The sequence below is a fragment of the Lolium rigidum genome, chromosome 7, assembly GCF_022539505.1.
Source record: "Lolium rigidum isolate FL_2022 chromosome 7, APGP_CSIRO_Lrig_0.1, whole genome shotgun sequence".
NCBI lineage: Eukaryota > Viridiplantae > Streptophyta > Magnoliopsida > Poales > Poaceae > Lolium > Lolium rigidum.
Window position 1 is genome coordinate 166,485,466 of NC_061514.1, and position 15,517 is coordinate 166,500,982.

The 15,517-nt window shown below is 40.7% G+C and overlaps 1 protein-coding gene across 1 annotated transcript; it reads right to left on the bottom strand.

Annotated features, from left to right (window-relative positions):
• Window positions 1–699: 699 nt before the first annotated feature.
• On the bottom strand, window positions 700–14,518 carry LOC124670353 (importin beta-like SAD2). Its single transcript, XM_047206864.1, has 22 exons — window positions 14,404–14,518; window positions 13,758–13,893; window positions 13,588–13,675; window positions 12,749–12,901; window positions 12,186–12,348; window positions 11,922–12,106; window positions 11,672–11,845; window positions 11,017–11,162; window positions 10,810–10,933; window positions 10,552–10,732; window positions 9,267–9,426; window positions 9,154–9,195; window positions 8,960–9,078; window positions 8,669–8,867; window positions 8,371–8,502; window positions 7,673–7,776; window positions 7,401–7,580; window positions 5,733–5,872; window positions 5,504–5,643; window positions 5,215–5,360; window positions 1,467–1,596; window positions 700–1,384 (listed from the first exon to the last, which is right to left on the bottom strand). Exons 1-22 carry the CDS (start codon window positions 14,491–14,493, stop codon window positions 1,233–1,235), a joined length of 3,084 nt encoding a protein of 1,027 aa, XP_047062820.1. The 5' UTR covers window positions 14,494–14,518; the 3' UTR covers window positions 700–1,232.
• Between the last annotated feature and the right edge of the window lie 999 nt (window positions 14,519–15,517).

Here is a 15,517-nt window from a genome sequence, read left to right on the forward strand (position 1 = left end):
GACTCTCGGGTGCTGCATACCTCCATACACCTCAAAATTTGTACTAGTAATTTAAGAAGGTTAAAAAAAATGAACCTTGTTAAAAAAAAAACCAAGGGTGATCAAGTTTGTACTCGTAAAAAAAATTGGAAAAAATGATTTTCATGGTCCTAAAGTGAATAGTACTTGGTTATTAAACGTTTCGAGTTTTCTTTACCCAGCATACAATGAAAGTAATTTCCTAGCAAAATATTTTTATAGAAATAGAATACCTATTCATCTTAGATTTTGAAAAAAGTTCGAATCTTTAACTTTTTGCAAGTATGGGAGTGCTACGTGTAGTACGTGCGTAGCACCCGAGCTCCTACGCATTTCTCGTATGGCAGATGCATACACCTAGTACAAAAAAGCTATGCGCTACTTACCTACCCTTTCACAATTAAGGACTCGTCTGGAAGAATGGACTCAAAATGGTGGACAGGAAAAGGGAATTGGGATGTTATGTAACCTGGATTCATAAAAGCTTCCTTTTGGGGGCAGTAAACGGATAAACTTGCTATATGCTGGGCTCATATGTTTCATTCAGTTGTTACCAGTACGCAGTTACCAACTACTAGTGTATAAAGGGCAGCAGTCACAGAGCCACAAGAATAATAAAGACACCATGATTCTTCACCATACCAACGTTATCTGGTTTTCATTTTCACTTTGGAGCAGAAATTTCACAACATGCTGAATTGCATGTAGTGATAACCAAATCCAGGTTACCCTTACCACATGCATGCAAAGTTTATTCCACCAGGACCCTGTCGCATGATAGACATGCACCAGTAATGTTTAACAAATCGTTCGGACAAAAATGGCATTCGCTAAACCCTGCAGCGACAAAAACCATCATATCGGTGATCCACCAATAACCACCCAATCATATACACTCTCTACAACGGACCTTCCTAGACTACATGTTGACTTGAGGATGCGCCCACACCACAGGGCTCATCAACAAATATTCATCAACGAAAGGGAGATGAGGCCCAGGACCAAAATAGCATTGTAACAAGTGTGTAGAATCCGTAGGTAGCTCACACCGCGATCCACTAAAGAAGCCAATACCGGCAAGAGATTATCCCCGATGGTTCTGTCGTCCGCCTCGATTGCAAGAATAGACCAAAGCTGCTGCCAAGCTCAGTGCCTACGATCACCAAATCAGAGGATACTGGCCTGCAACAAAACTGAAGACATGCTATAACTCATCACTGTGCATTTGCTTTCTCCAACTTCTCTTTCTCGATTTCAACTTTTCTTTCCTCGGCATGTTGAGCTACACCACTAGCAAGTGCCTGGTAGTGAAAGTCCAGAGTCTGCATAAGGTTCTGGAACCTGGCCAAATCGGATGCTTGTAGAGCTGAAAGAAATTTTATTACCTTGTCAGGAAATTCCAGGCACAAGTAAAATATTGTAAAAAGAATGTAGGAAATATTCTCTACCTTGGATGGTCTCAATGAAGAAGATAAATGGATCCACCTCATCTATTGGTGTTTGCAGCTCCTCGTTATCGCTATAATCCTCATCAGAATCATCGTCGTCGTCATCGTCATGGAGCTGGAAACCTCTTGCCTGAATTATCAGAAGCGTGTAAAGAGTTAGCACAGGGACTAGGAAGACACATAGAAAAATATACCCAAAATATTGATGCGTCTTTGTCGCAGCATATTTTTCACTTGTTCTTTGCAGACAGCGTTGTTTACAAAAGGTTCCTTAGGTGTTCTTTCCAGTGCAGCTAACAGCAAATGAAAAAGACAAAGGAGGCAAAGGCTCCTCAAGCAGCTTACCATACATCATACAGATGGGTCACAAGGTCTGTGGGAACAAGCAAGGGCAGGCAAATTAAGTGTTAGCTTTGCCCATTGGCATAGCATCTTTTGGAGTGTCATTGGCATAGCATCTTTTGGAGTGTCATTGATATTCATCTAGGGCCTTCATCTAAAGTATCATTGCTATTTATGAAGATTTAAGGCACAGCTCTAGGGACAAAAATCTCTGTAGGATTTTCAACTGGTGGGGCATGCAGCCCTGGCTAGAAGAAAACGGATTGGAGGACCAGCCATGGAGTAGAGACAAAAATGAACTGACAAATGAGAGATCTCCTCATGGCCAAAGCAATTCTACCCAGAGGAGTTGGATGCATACCTGCCAATGCTATAACCAATTACCCATCAGCCCCCTTAACTCCTTAAGAATGCTAGTTTGATTAGTGGATGTATTTTCTTCGGCGGGACCAAATTATGTTTGCTTATTCACCTATTGTGTAAGCACTTCCATTTTTATGTGTTATGTTTGCTTATTCACCTATTGTGTAAGCACTTTCATTTTTATGTGTATTGACCAAGTGCTCAAGGGCATATATGTCCTTTTCTTCTTAGTACAAGACGCGGCACCTTTCAGAACGTTGTGCAAAAACTTTTGCTTATTGTACCATGACTGTAACACAAAAGGAATTCTCATTTTTCCATTTAATGTTTAACTGATGTATCACTGATGCAATAATCACTGAACAATATGTTTAAATTGTTGTATTTTTATTCACTCAGCTGTATGATTGGCTTTTACTCTCCTTGGAGAACAATCAACAATGGTAGATGTCTGTTTCCATCCTAAGAGCATCACTAGCAGTGCCCTCATACTTGCAACCCTCAAAACCAGTTTGAGGGCCGAGAAATTGTGATTTTGAAGGCCCAAAACAGCCGGCGCAGATCAGCGCCCTCAAACCAACCCTCAAAACAGAATATTCTATTTTGAGTTTGATTTGAGGGCACTGATCTACGTCCCGGCCTTCAAACCCTCAAAACAGGATTTCGACTATTTCATCACAATTTCATACAAGTCAACAAAATAATAGTTTTCAGCACAATAATCTGTGAAATTCCATAAAATTCAGCAAAAATTAGCAACTAGTACATCTAAATAGAGCTATGTCAACTAGCAGCTATCACAATCAAATCGATTCAGCAAAAATTAGCATCACTAGTTATCCCAATCGAATCCATCACTCGCATGTGCAAAATACGTCCATGAGAATGAGCTAGCTACTCAAATCGATCCGTGCGAACGAGCTAGCTAGCCAACGGTTGGGTGACGGAGATTGGGGCACGCGCGTATGGGCCGATGGCGGGCGGGCGCATACAGGCGAGGTCTAGTGGGAAAATGAGGGTTCAAAAATGAAGGGCCCTTCAGTTTTGCCTCCCAACCTGCACTAGTGCAGGTCGAGTGGGAAAATGAGGGTTTGGCCTTCAAATTTTTTTGAGGGTTTACGGTATACCTGGGCATTCTTCGGGCCAGGCCGGGCTTCGGGCCAGCCCGGGCTTCGGGCCGGGCCTAACAAAGCCCGACGCAAAAAACCTAGGCCCGACACGGCCCGACCATCGGGCCTAACTTTTAGGCCCAAGCCCGGCCCATCACACAAAAACCCGTCGGGCCTCGGGCCGGGCCTCTTCCTTATTTCATGCATTTCTCAAGCCCAGGCCCGGCCCATCATAGTCATCGGGCCTAAATTTTCGGCCCAGGCCCGGCCCACCAGCATGCTCGGGCTGGCCCGAGCCCGGAAATTTCGGGCCGGGCTGCCCATGGCCAGGTCTGGTTTGAGGGTTCTGTTCCGCGCCAACTTTCGAACCCAACCCTCAAAAAAGCAGTTAATTTGAGGGTTTGACCTGTTTGAAGGCTCTGCTAGTGATGCTCTAAACCTTATCAAGCCGTATAATTATTTATGAGCAGTATATGTTTACATGCAAAGTATTGAAAATACATATGATGCATCAACCATGCAGTGATGGTAAGAAATTAAGCTACCCTTCTTCCACTCCAACTTTTGTGCATCTACCATCAGTATCACCCAGTCTGCCAGGAGAGGAAAACGTTGTGTATGGAGATGAAACTTAGCATTCTTTTTAATACACCAAGCTATACAATCCCCAAGTAGAAGATGATGTCGCAGCACAACTGCACAACCATGAGACCGCACAACTACAATCTTCCCATGGCTGAAAGTTGAACGAGTACAAACATTGCTAGTGTGATGCTTCAAAAGTGCAATTGGTAAAGAAAATCCGTTTATATTGCTACTGTGCAGTATTGCATAATTTTAGCAAAAACGTAGCACCTCATATACAGATAACTGAAGCAAGAAGTATATAATACTCCGCTTGAAGTGGTCTCTGTCCTATACCTCTCTTTCAGTGTTTTTCTAGACCGACCTGATAGTCAGACATATTTGTTTTCTATAAAACTGTTCAGTTTTAGACTAATCTAATAAAGACCACCAGATTCAAGGATATTCCATTTTTATGCTTCATGAGACGGAAGGTGTTTGTTTCAGAAGCAAATGGCAATTAAAGATCGTGAGAGAAAGAGTCCTTGTAAGTGATTCCAGTTGCTTCTTGATTTCTTTATTTTCTGATTTTTGTGGCTGCTTCTATTGACTGTGAATTGCTACTTTTGTAGTGCTTTGGTGGGGTGCATATGGTGGTCTTGCTTATGAACTCCAATGTCTTACCAAGAGAATCATTAACTTATGTGCTTCATCATCCGGCTGCGAGAGCAATTGGAGCGTATTTTCTCAAGTAAGTAACTAAGTAACTACTAATTAGGTGCTGAATGGTTTGACACTATAGTTTTATTGCAGCAGCAGCAGCTTCTCATGAACTGTTTGCACTTTGGAGATCCATACCTAATGGAGAAACCGCTTAGAGTACAAAAGATTGAACAAGCTTTCGTACATCTCATACAACCGGCAAATGGAGAATAGGTTTCAAAGGCTGTGTGAGGAAGGATCCAAAGGAAAGAGGACTACTGCTTTTATCCTAGAAGAACTTCAGTCGGACACAATTGTCACAGTATCAGGTTCCTCTCCACTCCGCTATGCCATCAATATCTACTATTAGTAGTCTGTTTACTTAGTATTTTTTAGTACTTACAGGTCGACTACATGTCGACAAGTCTAATACTAGTCGAGACTAGTCACGACTAGTCTGCAAGTCAGGTACCCCAGCGACAAGTTGTGACTCAGCGACTCGTAATTCTTCCCTTCACCAGGGACTACATTAGTTCTGTTAGCTATTCCACCATAACAAGCATCTTCAGATAAACTTAACATGTTGGGCATATGACATGAAAACTAGAGGATGACAATAAGTTATCCGAATGCAAAAAAAATATTCAAGTCAAGATCACAACACAAACCTGTACTAGTCTCTGTATATTAAGACTATTTACTTCATCCTGATCCTCATCATCAGCACCCATCTCCTTATCATCCTCGTCCTCATCTTCTTCTTCATCAGCATCAAATTCATCCACATCAGTATCCTCATTTTGCGTCTTGGATTCTGGTTCATTAACACAAAAGATTAAGACAAAATAAAATACAGATAGTACTCAATCAACACAGTTTTGGCGTAGCATTAGTATATATGTTAGTTTTTAAGAGCTAGTGATTCATCGGATCAGACAATCAACAAGAGAACTGCACCTGCAACTTGATCCTTGTAAGCGACAAGCAGCTCTAGTGTTGCCTTGAAAACACGCTCTAGAGCCTCTGCCGGAATATGATTAGCTGGAAGGCCAATAAGTGAAGTCAATCCTAAGCAGCAGACTTTCTTACCATGCTCTCTGCAAGTAAAGCGAAACACCATTTCTTGAGTCAGTACAGCATATAAACGCCACGGTATAATCTTACAATCAAGAGGTAAGAAAAATACTTTTTAAAGTTCGCCCGCTGGCCACTTTTTTTTACTTGTTGTAACATGACAAACCAAAGGTTGAAAATTTCTGTTGCAACTCCAAGTTTATGCAATATTGCAAGTGTGAACGAAGGATTGTAGTAGAACGCATTAGCTATCTGCAGTAGAGATGGAAATAGATAATGCAATCAGTAAACAATATCCCTGCTAGATCATACTTTGACGATGAGATTTAACTGGACATGAGTACATGATTATCAACTATCAAGGGTGTTAACCCACAGAACCAGCAGTGTCAATTCTAGACAGGCATCAGAAGGAACACTGATCTAACCTAGGACATGAGCCATGGATCTACTCATTGAAGATACATGATACAATATAGTTACCAATGGGACTGAGGGAATAAAACAGTTAGTGTTAGACAGTCACATAGTTGCAACAAACTGAGGTTAGTGCAGTGGATTTACTGGAAACAATGACAAAAATAAACTTCAATCAGAGAAGCCCCTTTCGGGAGCAATTTTTCTTGAAAACGCTGTATCCAAAAACTGCGTTTTATATATGGTGTAGCTACGGATTACTAGAGCTCACCAATAGTACAGCTTTCTGCAGTTTTAGCAAAAAAACAAATGCGTGTTTAGCAATTAGAATATTCAGGGGAGTACTTTATTTACTCGACTCTCGGAAACTCTGTAACTAGCCAATCTAAAAATAATTACAAAGACATTGCATGCATACACATAATTTAGAAGAGAATTTTATCTACTTAACTCTTTCAAACTCTGTAACTCGCCGACCCAAAAATAATTACCACAAGATTTCATGCATGCATACACAGTATTAAACTACATACTTTCTCTGTTCCGAGTTGATTGAAGTTCTAGCTTTGTCCTATAGTCAAACTTATCTACATTGACCAAGTCTATAAAAAAATTGCAACTGACTTCAACATCGAATATATATATATATAGCATGAAAATATTTTACATGATAAAACTACTTTGGTGTTGTAAATAAATATATTTTTCTATAGATTTGGTCAAAAATGATTTAGTTTGACTTGGGACAACGCTAGAACTTCAGTTAATTTGGAACTAAGGGGGTACTGGGGTAGTTTAAGACTAGAGTTTTTGTGGTATCCGAACATCTCAAAGTATTAAAAACTTAGTTTTCCAGAAACCGTAGTGTTCCAAGAGAACTACAAAATATTATGTATCCAAAAGGGGCTTTACGTTTCATTTGGGAAAAGTTATTTGGTCAGAGCTTAACCAAATCATGCCAATTCTAAGAGCATCTCTAGCAGAGCCCGTAAACTGGGCAAAACCGAAAAATAACTGCCAATTTACGGGTTCAGTTCAGAAAATGGCGCAGATCAGTCACCGGAAACGAGCCAATTTACGGGTTCAGTTCAGAAAATGGTTGCCAAACCAAGCTGCAGAATACATTTTAAGTTGATCATTTATGTTTAGCACTAAGCATTTAGCTACCCTCCAATTTTGAAGTACTACTGCAAAATCTACTCTGCAGTAACATATGATGGTACTTATACACACTGATAGAGAAGAGCTAAAAACATTGAGGTAAATAATACAACAAAATAATCACAGCAGAGCTGCGATGAAGCATTTTAGATGATTATCATGTTTAGACCAAATAGAGAAAGGTAGGATGCACATTTCTTACCACTTGAACAAGGAGACATTTCAGATATGGCTTCTCTGCTCGACGGAGCCTATCAATCGTAAGCCTGAGATACGGCTCAACCCAATGATCGACTTGACCTTTGCAATTTTGAAAAAATACTTCAATGAGCTTGGGTGCCGGCAAAATATCAGAATCTTCCATGTTTTGGTCTGTCATAACCTACAAAAATATCGATAGGCAACAGTAAGAGCAAGAATTGAAAAACCCTCGGAACAAATTGCAAGTAAAAAATGAACCTAATCCACACTCACAGATGATAGTCCTTTCCATAGGCTTTGTTGATAATCAGGCTCTTTGCAGGTAACAAAATGATCAGTACCACGAGAAATGTAATTGTCTAGTGGGACAAGAATATCTGCAGGGCAACAAAAATATTAAACAATGAGCTATAAAAAGCTGTAAAAAATAATGATAAATTATCCCAACAGGTACGATATTGGGTACCAGATTAGTTTGCTATCTTAACAGCTGGCAAATAAGCAGTCCAGGAGATATACATGACTAAAGTACATGAAAGTAAGCACTTCATAATAACAGCCCACAGACCAGGTATTGTACTAATTATGTCAAACAGAGCAACAAAAGATATGAAGATTCCTGTTATCCGTATCTACCAAGAGAAACATTATGCCAATTAAATTAGCATATTGCGCTCAAACGCTTAGCACTTTCAATCAAACCGAACAAAGAAAAACAAATTTTGTATGCAATATGCCAAAATCTTTTTCAGTTATGCATTAAGAAGTTAGCATGGTATTAAAGAGAGGGGTGCGCGGGGAGTTAAACAGGTTGGTGTCTGAAAATATCTCAAATTAGAAAAATGGCAGACACTTGGAAAGCATTATTTTTTGGGTATCGACACGAACAAAAAGCAAGAAATGTGTATGATTTAAATTTAATTTTCAGCATATAGCAAAGTTAACAGCAAAACAATGGAAACTAGACTTACTCTCAAAGAAATCAATTGCCCAATCATTCAGAGCTTCCATCATCAATGGCCACAAGCTCCACATGTCCAAAGAAATCGTTGGTGAATAAAAGGTCATGTAGGACACTATTTCTAGAACTTCTTCATAAACATCTGCAGAACAAAGTCAAGTGCATCAGCGGAGACTGAACAAACAAGGTTATTTCCAATAAGATCTAACTACAAACTGATATGCAAACAGCTAGCTGAGAAAAGGTGTATCCGTGAAATGTAATAACGACACATACACATGTGTTACTATAATCAGACAACAAAATACCTTGACCATCTGAAGTCAACATCCTCCGTAAAATAGGCAACAAAGTGGGCTCTATTTGGATAAAAAGGTGGGGAAGACTGCTGACGGACTCAAGGATAGTGCTTATAGCACGTAAGCACCCAACAGCAGCCAAAGCACCAGAGTCCTCGACTTCATCATCAGCTTCTGTACTAGCCATGCATCGCCAGAAGGCAGCAGCCTATGAAATTTAGTAAACAAGTTTCAGGAAGGATGATTTAGTGCGGCACATAACAATATATTGAGTTGAATATAAATCAAGGGGCAACATACCAAACTCTGGCACAGTCCAAAAGCATAAGGTGCCATCTCTTCACCAAATCTATCAACAATTGTCTCAAGGGTGAAAACAAGGTCCTCATTCTCAACTTCACCCATGAGCTTAAAAAATTCTGCAAATAAAGTAATAAACCATCAAACCATGACAAAAGCACCGTCATAAAAAGGTTGAATAAAGTTATTCTTACCATCAAGAAGCTGAGGAAGAATTGGACGGATCTCATCGAGATCTGTAGAATAGAACAGAAATTGTAAGGAAGAAACAGAACAAAGTAAATAACTGACCAAGTATCAAGATCACCTTTGCATGCTTCAACGAAAGAACGTAGAGCAAAGACTGAATCAACTCTGACAGGAAGTTCTGGATCACGCAAACCAGAGATAACACAATGCATAGCTTTGCGAAAATTGTCTTGGTCCGAGAAGTTGATGCTCGCATACTGCCCTGCAACCCATGCTGCCTATTACCCATGTAATGTATTAGCTTAATGTCACATAGAAGTAGTGAGTACATCAAAGAAAAACTACAGAAATTGGTCTTTGAATTAAACAAAAACATCACAAAATAAAGAAAAAATAAGAAAACTAATATTAAGTAGCAGACAGTAAAGTTGTGCTATGACGGAGCAAATAGAGTGCCTTGTAGAATGACTTGAACAAAGGGTCTCTTAAAGATGGCAGTAATTTAAATAAAACAACAGTGGTCACAATTTGGAGTCAACTTTGAGCTGTTTAGGTTGTGAGAACCACTTGTCACACTGAGATTAGGCTTTTTGTTTCATGTTGAAAAGTTCTGTGTTTGGATCAGGGCCGAGACGGCAAAATTTGGGGCCCTGTGCCAAACTAAAAAAAAAACAGGCCTAATCTGCTGAAATTTTTGGAGATATGTGTTGACAAATCTGTTAGAGACTAATAATGTTGTATTTAATAAATAGGTTTTTGTGTTATTTGCTGGTGCAACACAAAGAGAAGCTAGCATAGAGTTGGCTAGCTGAACTTCTTCGGCTGGGCGATCCAAAGATCGAATCTTGGCTTCCACGACCTTAAACTTTTTACCAGACAAAAACGTCGCTGGCTGGAGCGTTACTCGTGAAAAATGGGCCAGAGTTGGGCGTTGTTACTGGGCATCTGTCTCGTGATGGACAGAATTTGGGGCCTCCAAAAATTCAGGGCCCTGTGTGTGCGGGCCGCACTGGTGGCACATTCCGCCCAGGCCTGGTTGGAATTTGGAAGAAAAAATCCTACTTTTTCACAAATTATTCAACAAGATATTATAAAGAAAACAGTGAATACATTCAAACATTATATGAGTGAATAAGGTGACTTTTTGGGGCTGGGGTGGTAGAGAATTTCTGTGTACGGAAAGCATATTTCCAACTTTTCTAATTAAAAAGTTATAGATATGTGAAGTGGTATGAAACAATAATATAGTCCCTCTGTCCCATAATACAAGATGTTATAGCAACCTGCAAAACATATTACGGACGGAGGGAGTACATCGTAAATTCTGAAATGCAGATCCTTAAACAAATTGTGTACATGATCTGAAGGTCCAAACTATAACAAGAAATAGAAGGTAGAACTACCTTTGCACGTAAGTGTCCAACTTGACTACTGAACTCTGGAAAGACATGTTGAACTAGCATACGCTCAAGCTCAGCTTTATATGGATCAGTTTGTTTCAGCCTATCACATAATGTCCCAATGGCAAGAAGTGCACCATCTTTTTGGCGGTATGGCTTCACTTCGACAGATGCCTCATCATACCTACCAAGGTATTCTTCAATTATATAGCTCATAAAGGTCGAGACTCACAACATAAATCACAGAAGAATGATGAATACCTCATGAATATTCCCACAATAAATTGGATAAACTTTTGTAGGTTGGCTTTTCCCCGCTTTCTTACCAATTCGCTGACAAAATCCATAGCAGCTGTTCGTGGACTATACAAATCTTCAATTATATCTGTATATGCACCAAAAAAGCATAGGGTAAAGAGATGAAAACTGAAAATGCAATGGATATTTAAGTGAATCATGCAATTTTACCATAGCCTTTCCGAATATATTCATGTGGATCTTCATCCCATAACATTTGGTCATTGTCACTGAAGCACATCAGTGGAAATATTATCTCGAAAAGAATTATGTCCATTTGTGGTTGCATCAGCTGATACATGCTGTTTTTCGTGATACTGCAAGAAAAATGTAAACCATTACTTACAGGCAGCCACCATGCATTTAGAGATCACCAGAAAAATTATCATTTCAATGATACACATTTTTTACGTGGTAGACAAAATAAGGGATGCAACAATTGCATAGGAGATATCCAGTAAGATACATACAAAATGATGAACAGAAAATTACAACATGCAACTAGTAAATGTCAACAGAAAACTAGTACTCTCGGAAAGAAGGGCATATATCATACACTAGTACACTAGTTATAAAAGGTAAATTCTGCTTGAAAAATTATTCATTCCTAGGTAAGACGGAACAGAATTTGTGAACGATCTCAGTAAAGCAAATTGTGCTGTTGAAATTATATAACATAGTTAGATAGACTTGCACAGCACACTCATGGTTCGTGAGACATGGGAGAAACAAGAAATAAGGAAAGGTGGCACTGCAAACATAATTACGAAAGCTAGTTTGTCCTATGGAAGTACATCATGCTGCTACAGAAAAGAACTCCACAAACCTGTTCGTGAGATATTGAAGAATAAGATTGATAACCCTATCAGGCAAATAACCACCAGTGCGGATTGCATTGAGCAACTGTAAGTGACATCCCAAAATTCTTCCAGCATAGTTCTTTTGAAACATTTGAGCAAAAGCTTTGCTCTCTGGCTTATGAACCTTCATATCAGCAAACCTGTCGATGTCAAATGGAACACAAAGTAAAAAATAATGATCAACGAAAAATGTTACCAACTTAATTTAATACTGACCGACTGTATAGACGGTTCAAGATATGTGTAATCCATTTCTTGACTTTCCACCAGCCCCAAGCTTTCCTAGCATCAGGATCTGATGGTTGCCCTTCCAACGGAACTGGCCTTTCCAACAAGTTCAAGAATAGAAGAATCCATGCATTGAAGATATTTGGTTCAAACAATTGCTTTGGAATTTCGAGCTGCGGAAAGCACGTGGCAAGAGCATAAGCATACAAGAAAAAAAATGGGGAAAAGAACTTAATAAGACTAAGAACATACATAAATCGAGGACCAGAATATTTTGCAGATCAGCTTGATCAAGTCAGCTACTTCAATTGGAGGATTGGCAATCTGGACAAGTGTGTTGAATATATTTAACAAACGAGGAAAACACTCCTCGACAATTTGATACAAAGGTAGCCTTTCCTCGTCTGACTTGAACCTAAACAATGAGGCGTAAATAGGATAAGTGTGTCAACTCATATAAACAGAAAACAATAGCACTGTAGTATGATGGCATCATGAACTACAGCAAAACTTTCATTAGAGGATATCTATGATGTACATCGTACATCCTTCATTTAAAGTAGAAGTCTAGGATGACCGTGTCATCTTGACAACATTGCTTCATTTTCTTTCTAAACAACCTCCACATCATTCTTCCAGCAAAATGAATAAAAGAAATGATATGACGAGTAAAAAAGTTACAAGTCAAAAGCAACAGAAATATGTAACCCTATGTAATTTTCAGTTACAGAATTTCAAAACATATCCAACTAGAGTAAGTGATAATGCAACTATCAAGCGCATAAATAGAAGGAAAAGGTGGTATGTATGCTCACTCATATTTCCGGGAAAGGATCCTTAGCACATAAAGTGCTCCAAAAATTTGATCCTGTGATTCCAGGTTATGTGTAACCCAATGTAGAAGACTAGGCCACTGCTCAGGATAATCCGCAAGGACCAAGGTCTTGATGCTTTCTCCAAGCTGTGCTCTAAAAATAGTCATGAAAGATGTGTCAGTTATCCATGCATTTTCCCAATATCAACAACTCTGGATGTTGTGTTTTCATCATTAAGAAAGCATAACACACTATAGTGAAACATTAAGAAGGCAAAAAAAAAATGGTGTGCGCTTGGCAAAAAAAAAATTGTGTGTCCGCCTTACAACCTGAGGAGTGAGGAGACACTTTGTATGATGCTTCTCAACAAATGGAGGTTTCATACAAAGGAAAAGATGGAACAGACGTTTTAAAAGAACTAACAAAACTCTACTTAGATGGCTTGTATTATATGTGTACCGTGAAGGCACAATCAATATTCTTTTACTACATAATATTGCTTCTATTACCCGGAAAATGGAACTTCAAACCATGATTGTAGCTCCTTTTTAACTGTAATTAGCTGAAAGATGAAGCTATTTATATGTAGATAGAAACCAAATATGGTGAACCTCATTTGCCCTCGATTAGGTAAAGGAAAATTAGTGTGATATCCAACAATAAAACATGGTGAGTACATTATTACTGAAAACTAGAGGTCCTAGAGTTGAGTTTATCCGGTAAAAAGAAGTATCAATATAACCAAACACATACTGCACCACAATTCTATCAAGAGACCATGCCAGGAAAATGTTTACTTGTTAAGGAAAGGATATGTGGATTGCAACAAAGTTACTAACCTTAGTAGTGGAGGCAATTGAGTAACAAAGCCCAGAATGTTCTCACGGACCATGGACTTGTCAGCTTCTGGAATTGTTTGCGTTTCTTCTACACAAAGGGGAGAAAAAAAACATGTTAGTTATCAAAGAAAGGAAAAGGAGACAGTGCTGAGCTACTAGCGTCGATGTACCAGGATCAAGAGGTGACCAGGCTTTGGAAACAAAGTTCTTGAAGTGAATGCTCGCGACCTGCCTCACAGCCAGATCACAATTTCCATCGACGATGATCTGCAGCAGCCTCACCAGGTGTTGCTGCGCGTACTGAATCTGCAGCAAACACGGGAACCTCAGTGTAAGGGTCCGAAGTAATAATAGCATTAAGATTAAAAATTAGATGCTACTGTATTATTATTTTCAGATGTAATGACAGGCTGCTTGATTGAACAGGTTTGCTAGAGCCACCAACTCGTGACCTGGAGCAATAATGCCAACCAGAACACCTGTACGAGCTAGGAACATAATTCCGTTGAGCGAGCATAACTCCGCAACCAAATCCAACTGCATTAGCACGCGCATCGAGCATCGAATCGATCCAGGGGCGGAGCTCGTGCAGATCCCTGGTTCGAACTGATCCAATTCAACAGGGAAATAAACTAGCTCCAGATGTGCTAGTACTGATCTGACTGATTCGATTGAGCGAGATTCCACCCGGCAAGGGGGAGGCGCGAGGCGGTGGCCCGAGGAAGCGGCGCCCAAATCGACTAGTACGGTTCATCGGGGCTGGCGCGTCAACGGAAGCAACGGAGCGAGAGAGGGTAGAGCGTGGTGATCACAAACCTGGTTGAGGCTGGCCTCGGCGGCCTTGCGCTCCTCGGGGGAGTGGCTGAGCGCCGAGCGCAGCACCAGGGTGAGGCTGGCCAGATCCATGGCGGCGGCCGGGCCGACCAACGGGGGCAGGGGCGGGGCGCGAGGGACCGAGGCCGGAACCCCCGGGCTAGGGTTGTCGATGGGCGGCGGGCGGGGGCGGAGTGGCGAGTGGGGGGGAGTCGGAGATGGTCGTCGTCCCACTTGTGGCGTGCGTCGCGGTGAGTTGTGCGTGCGTCCGTGCGTGCGCGCCGCGCCGTGCGTGCTCCAGGGGCAGAGAAAGGAGGGGGCGGATCAGCGGGGGTGGGTATTTAAGTCTAGGGTTTGGTCAAGGGGTTTTGCTTTCCTTTGCTCGCCCGAGCCAGCCCGAGCAAGCCCGGCCTGCAACCCTGGATCCCTGTAGACTCTACCGGAATTTCTGCCATGTCTGAAAGTTGGCCATTCTTTGAATGGTGTTAATTCATTTTTCTTCAAAATATCGACAAACCTGTGGTCAAGCTAAAAATTCACTAAATTTTGGCAAGAGAGCAAACGCACTCCAAAATATGGCTCAGTCGATACATCTCAGTTGGCGGATGTCACCTACTATCCTACTTTCCAGGTTCTAGCTGAACTCCCACTTCAGTTGATTTGATTTAGTTTGTTTGGCGGATCACTTTTATTTGTTCGTGTAACTTTTTGTTGTTAGGCTTGTTGTTGGACTTTTTATTGTTACTTTTCCGTGTCAAAACAAGTGGATCAAATAAAAGCTCTAAGAACTTGTACAGAGAAAAAACCTAGCAACAAAATTTATACCACGGAAAAGCCCTTGGTTGCTTAATACTATATTAAGTTTTGCTCGCTGCGGATAACTTCCCTCACTTTCCACCCCCTTCCTCCAAACCAGCCTCGCAGATGGTCACACAGAGCGCTTTCGACGAGTCACGTCCTTTGGTTGTTACTAGGTTGTCTTCTTCACATGACTAGGAGGCTCCAAAATTTCTCTTGTTTTCTCGTCCATCGTCCTTGCCCAATCTAGCCTCCACTCAACGGTATGTCGCCAATGAATTCATGCTTTGTTGCCTCTACCTTCCGGCTCCTCCCACCA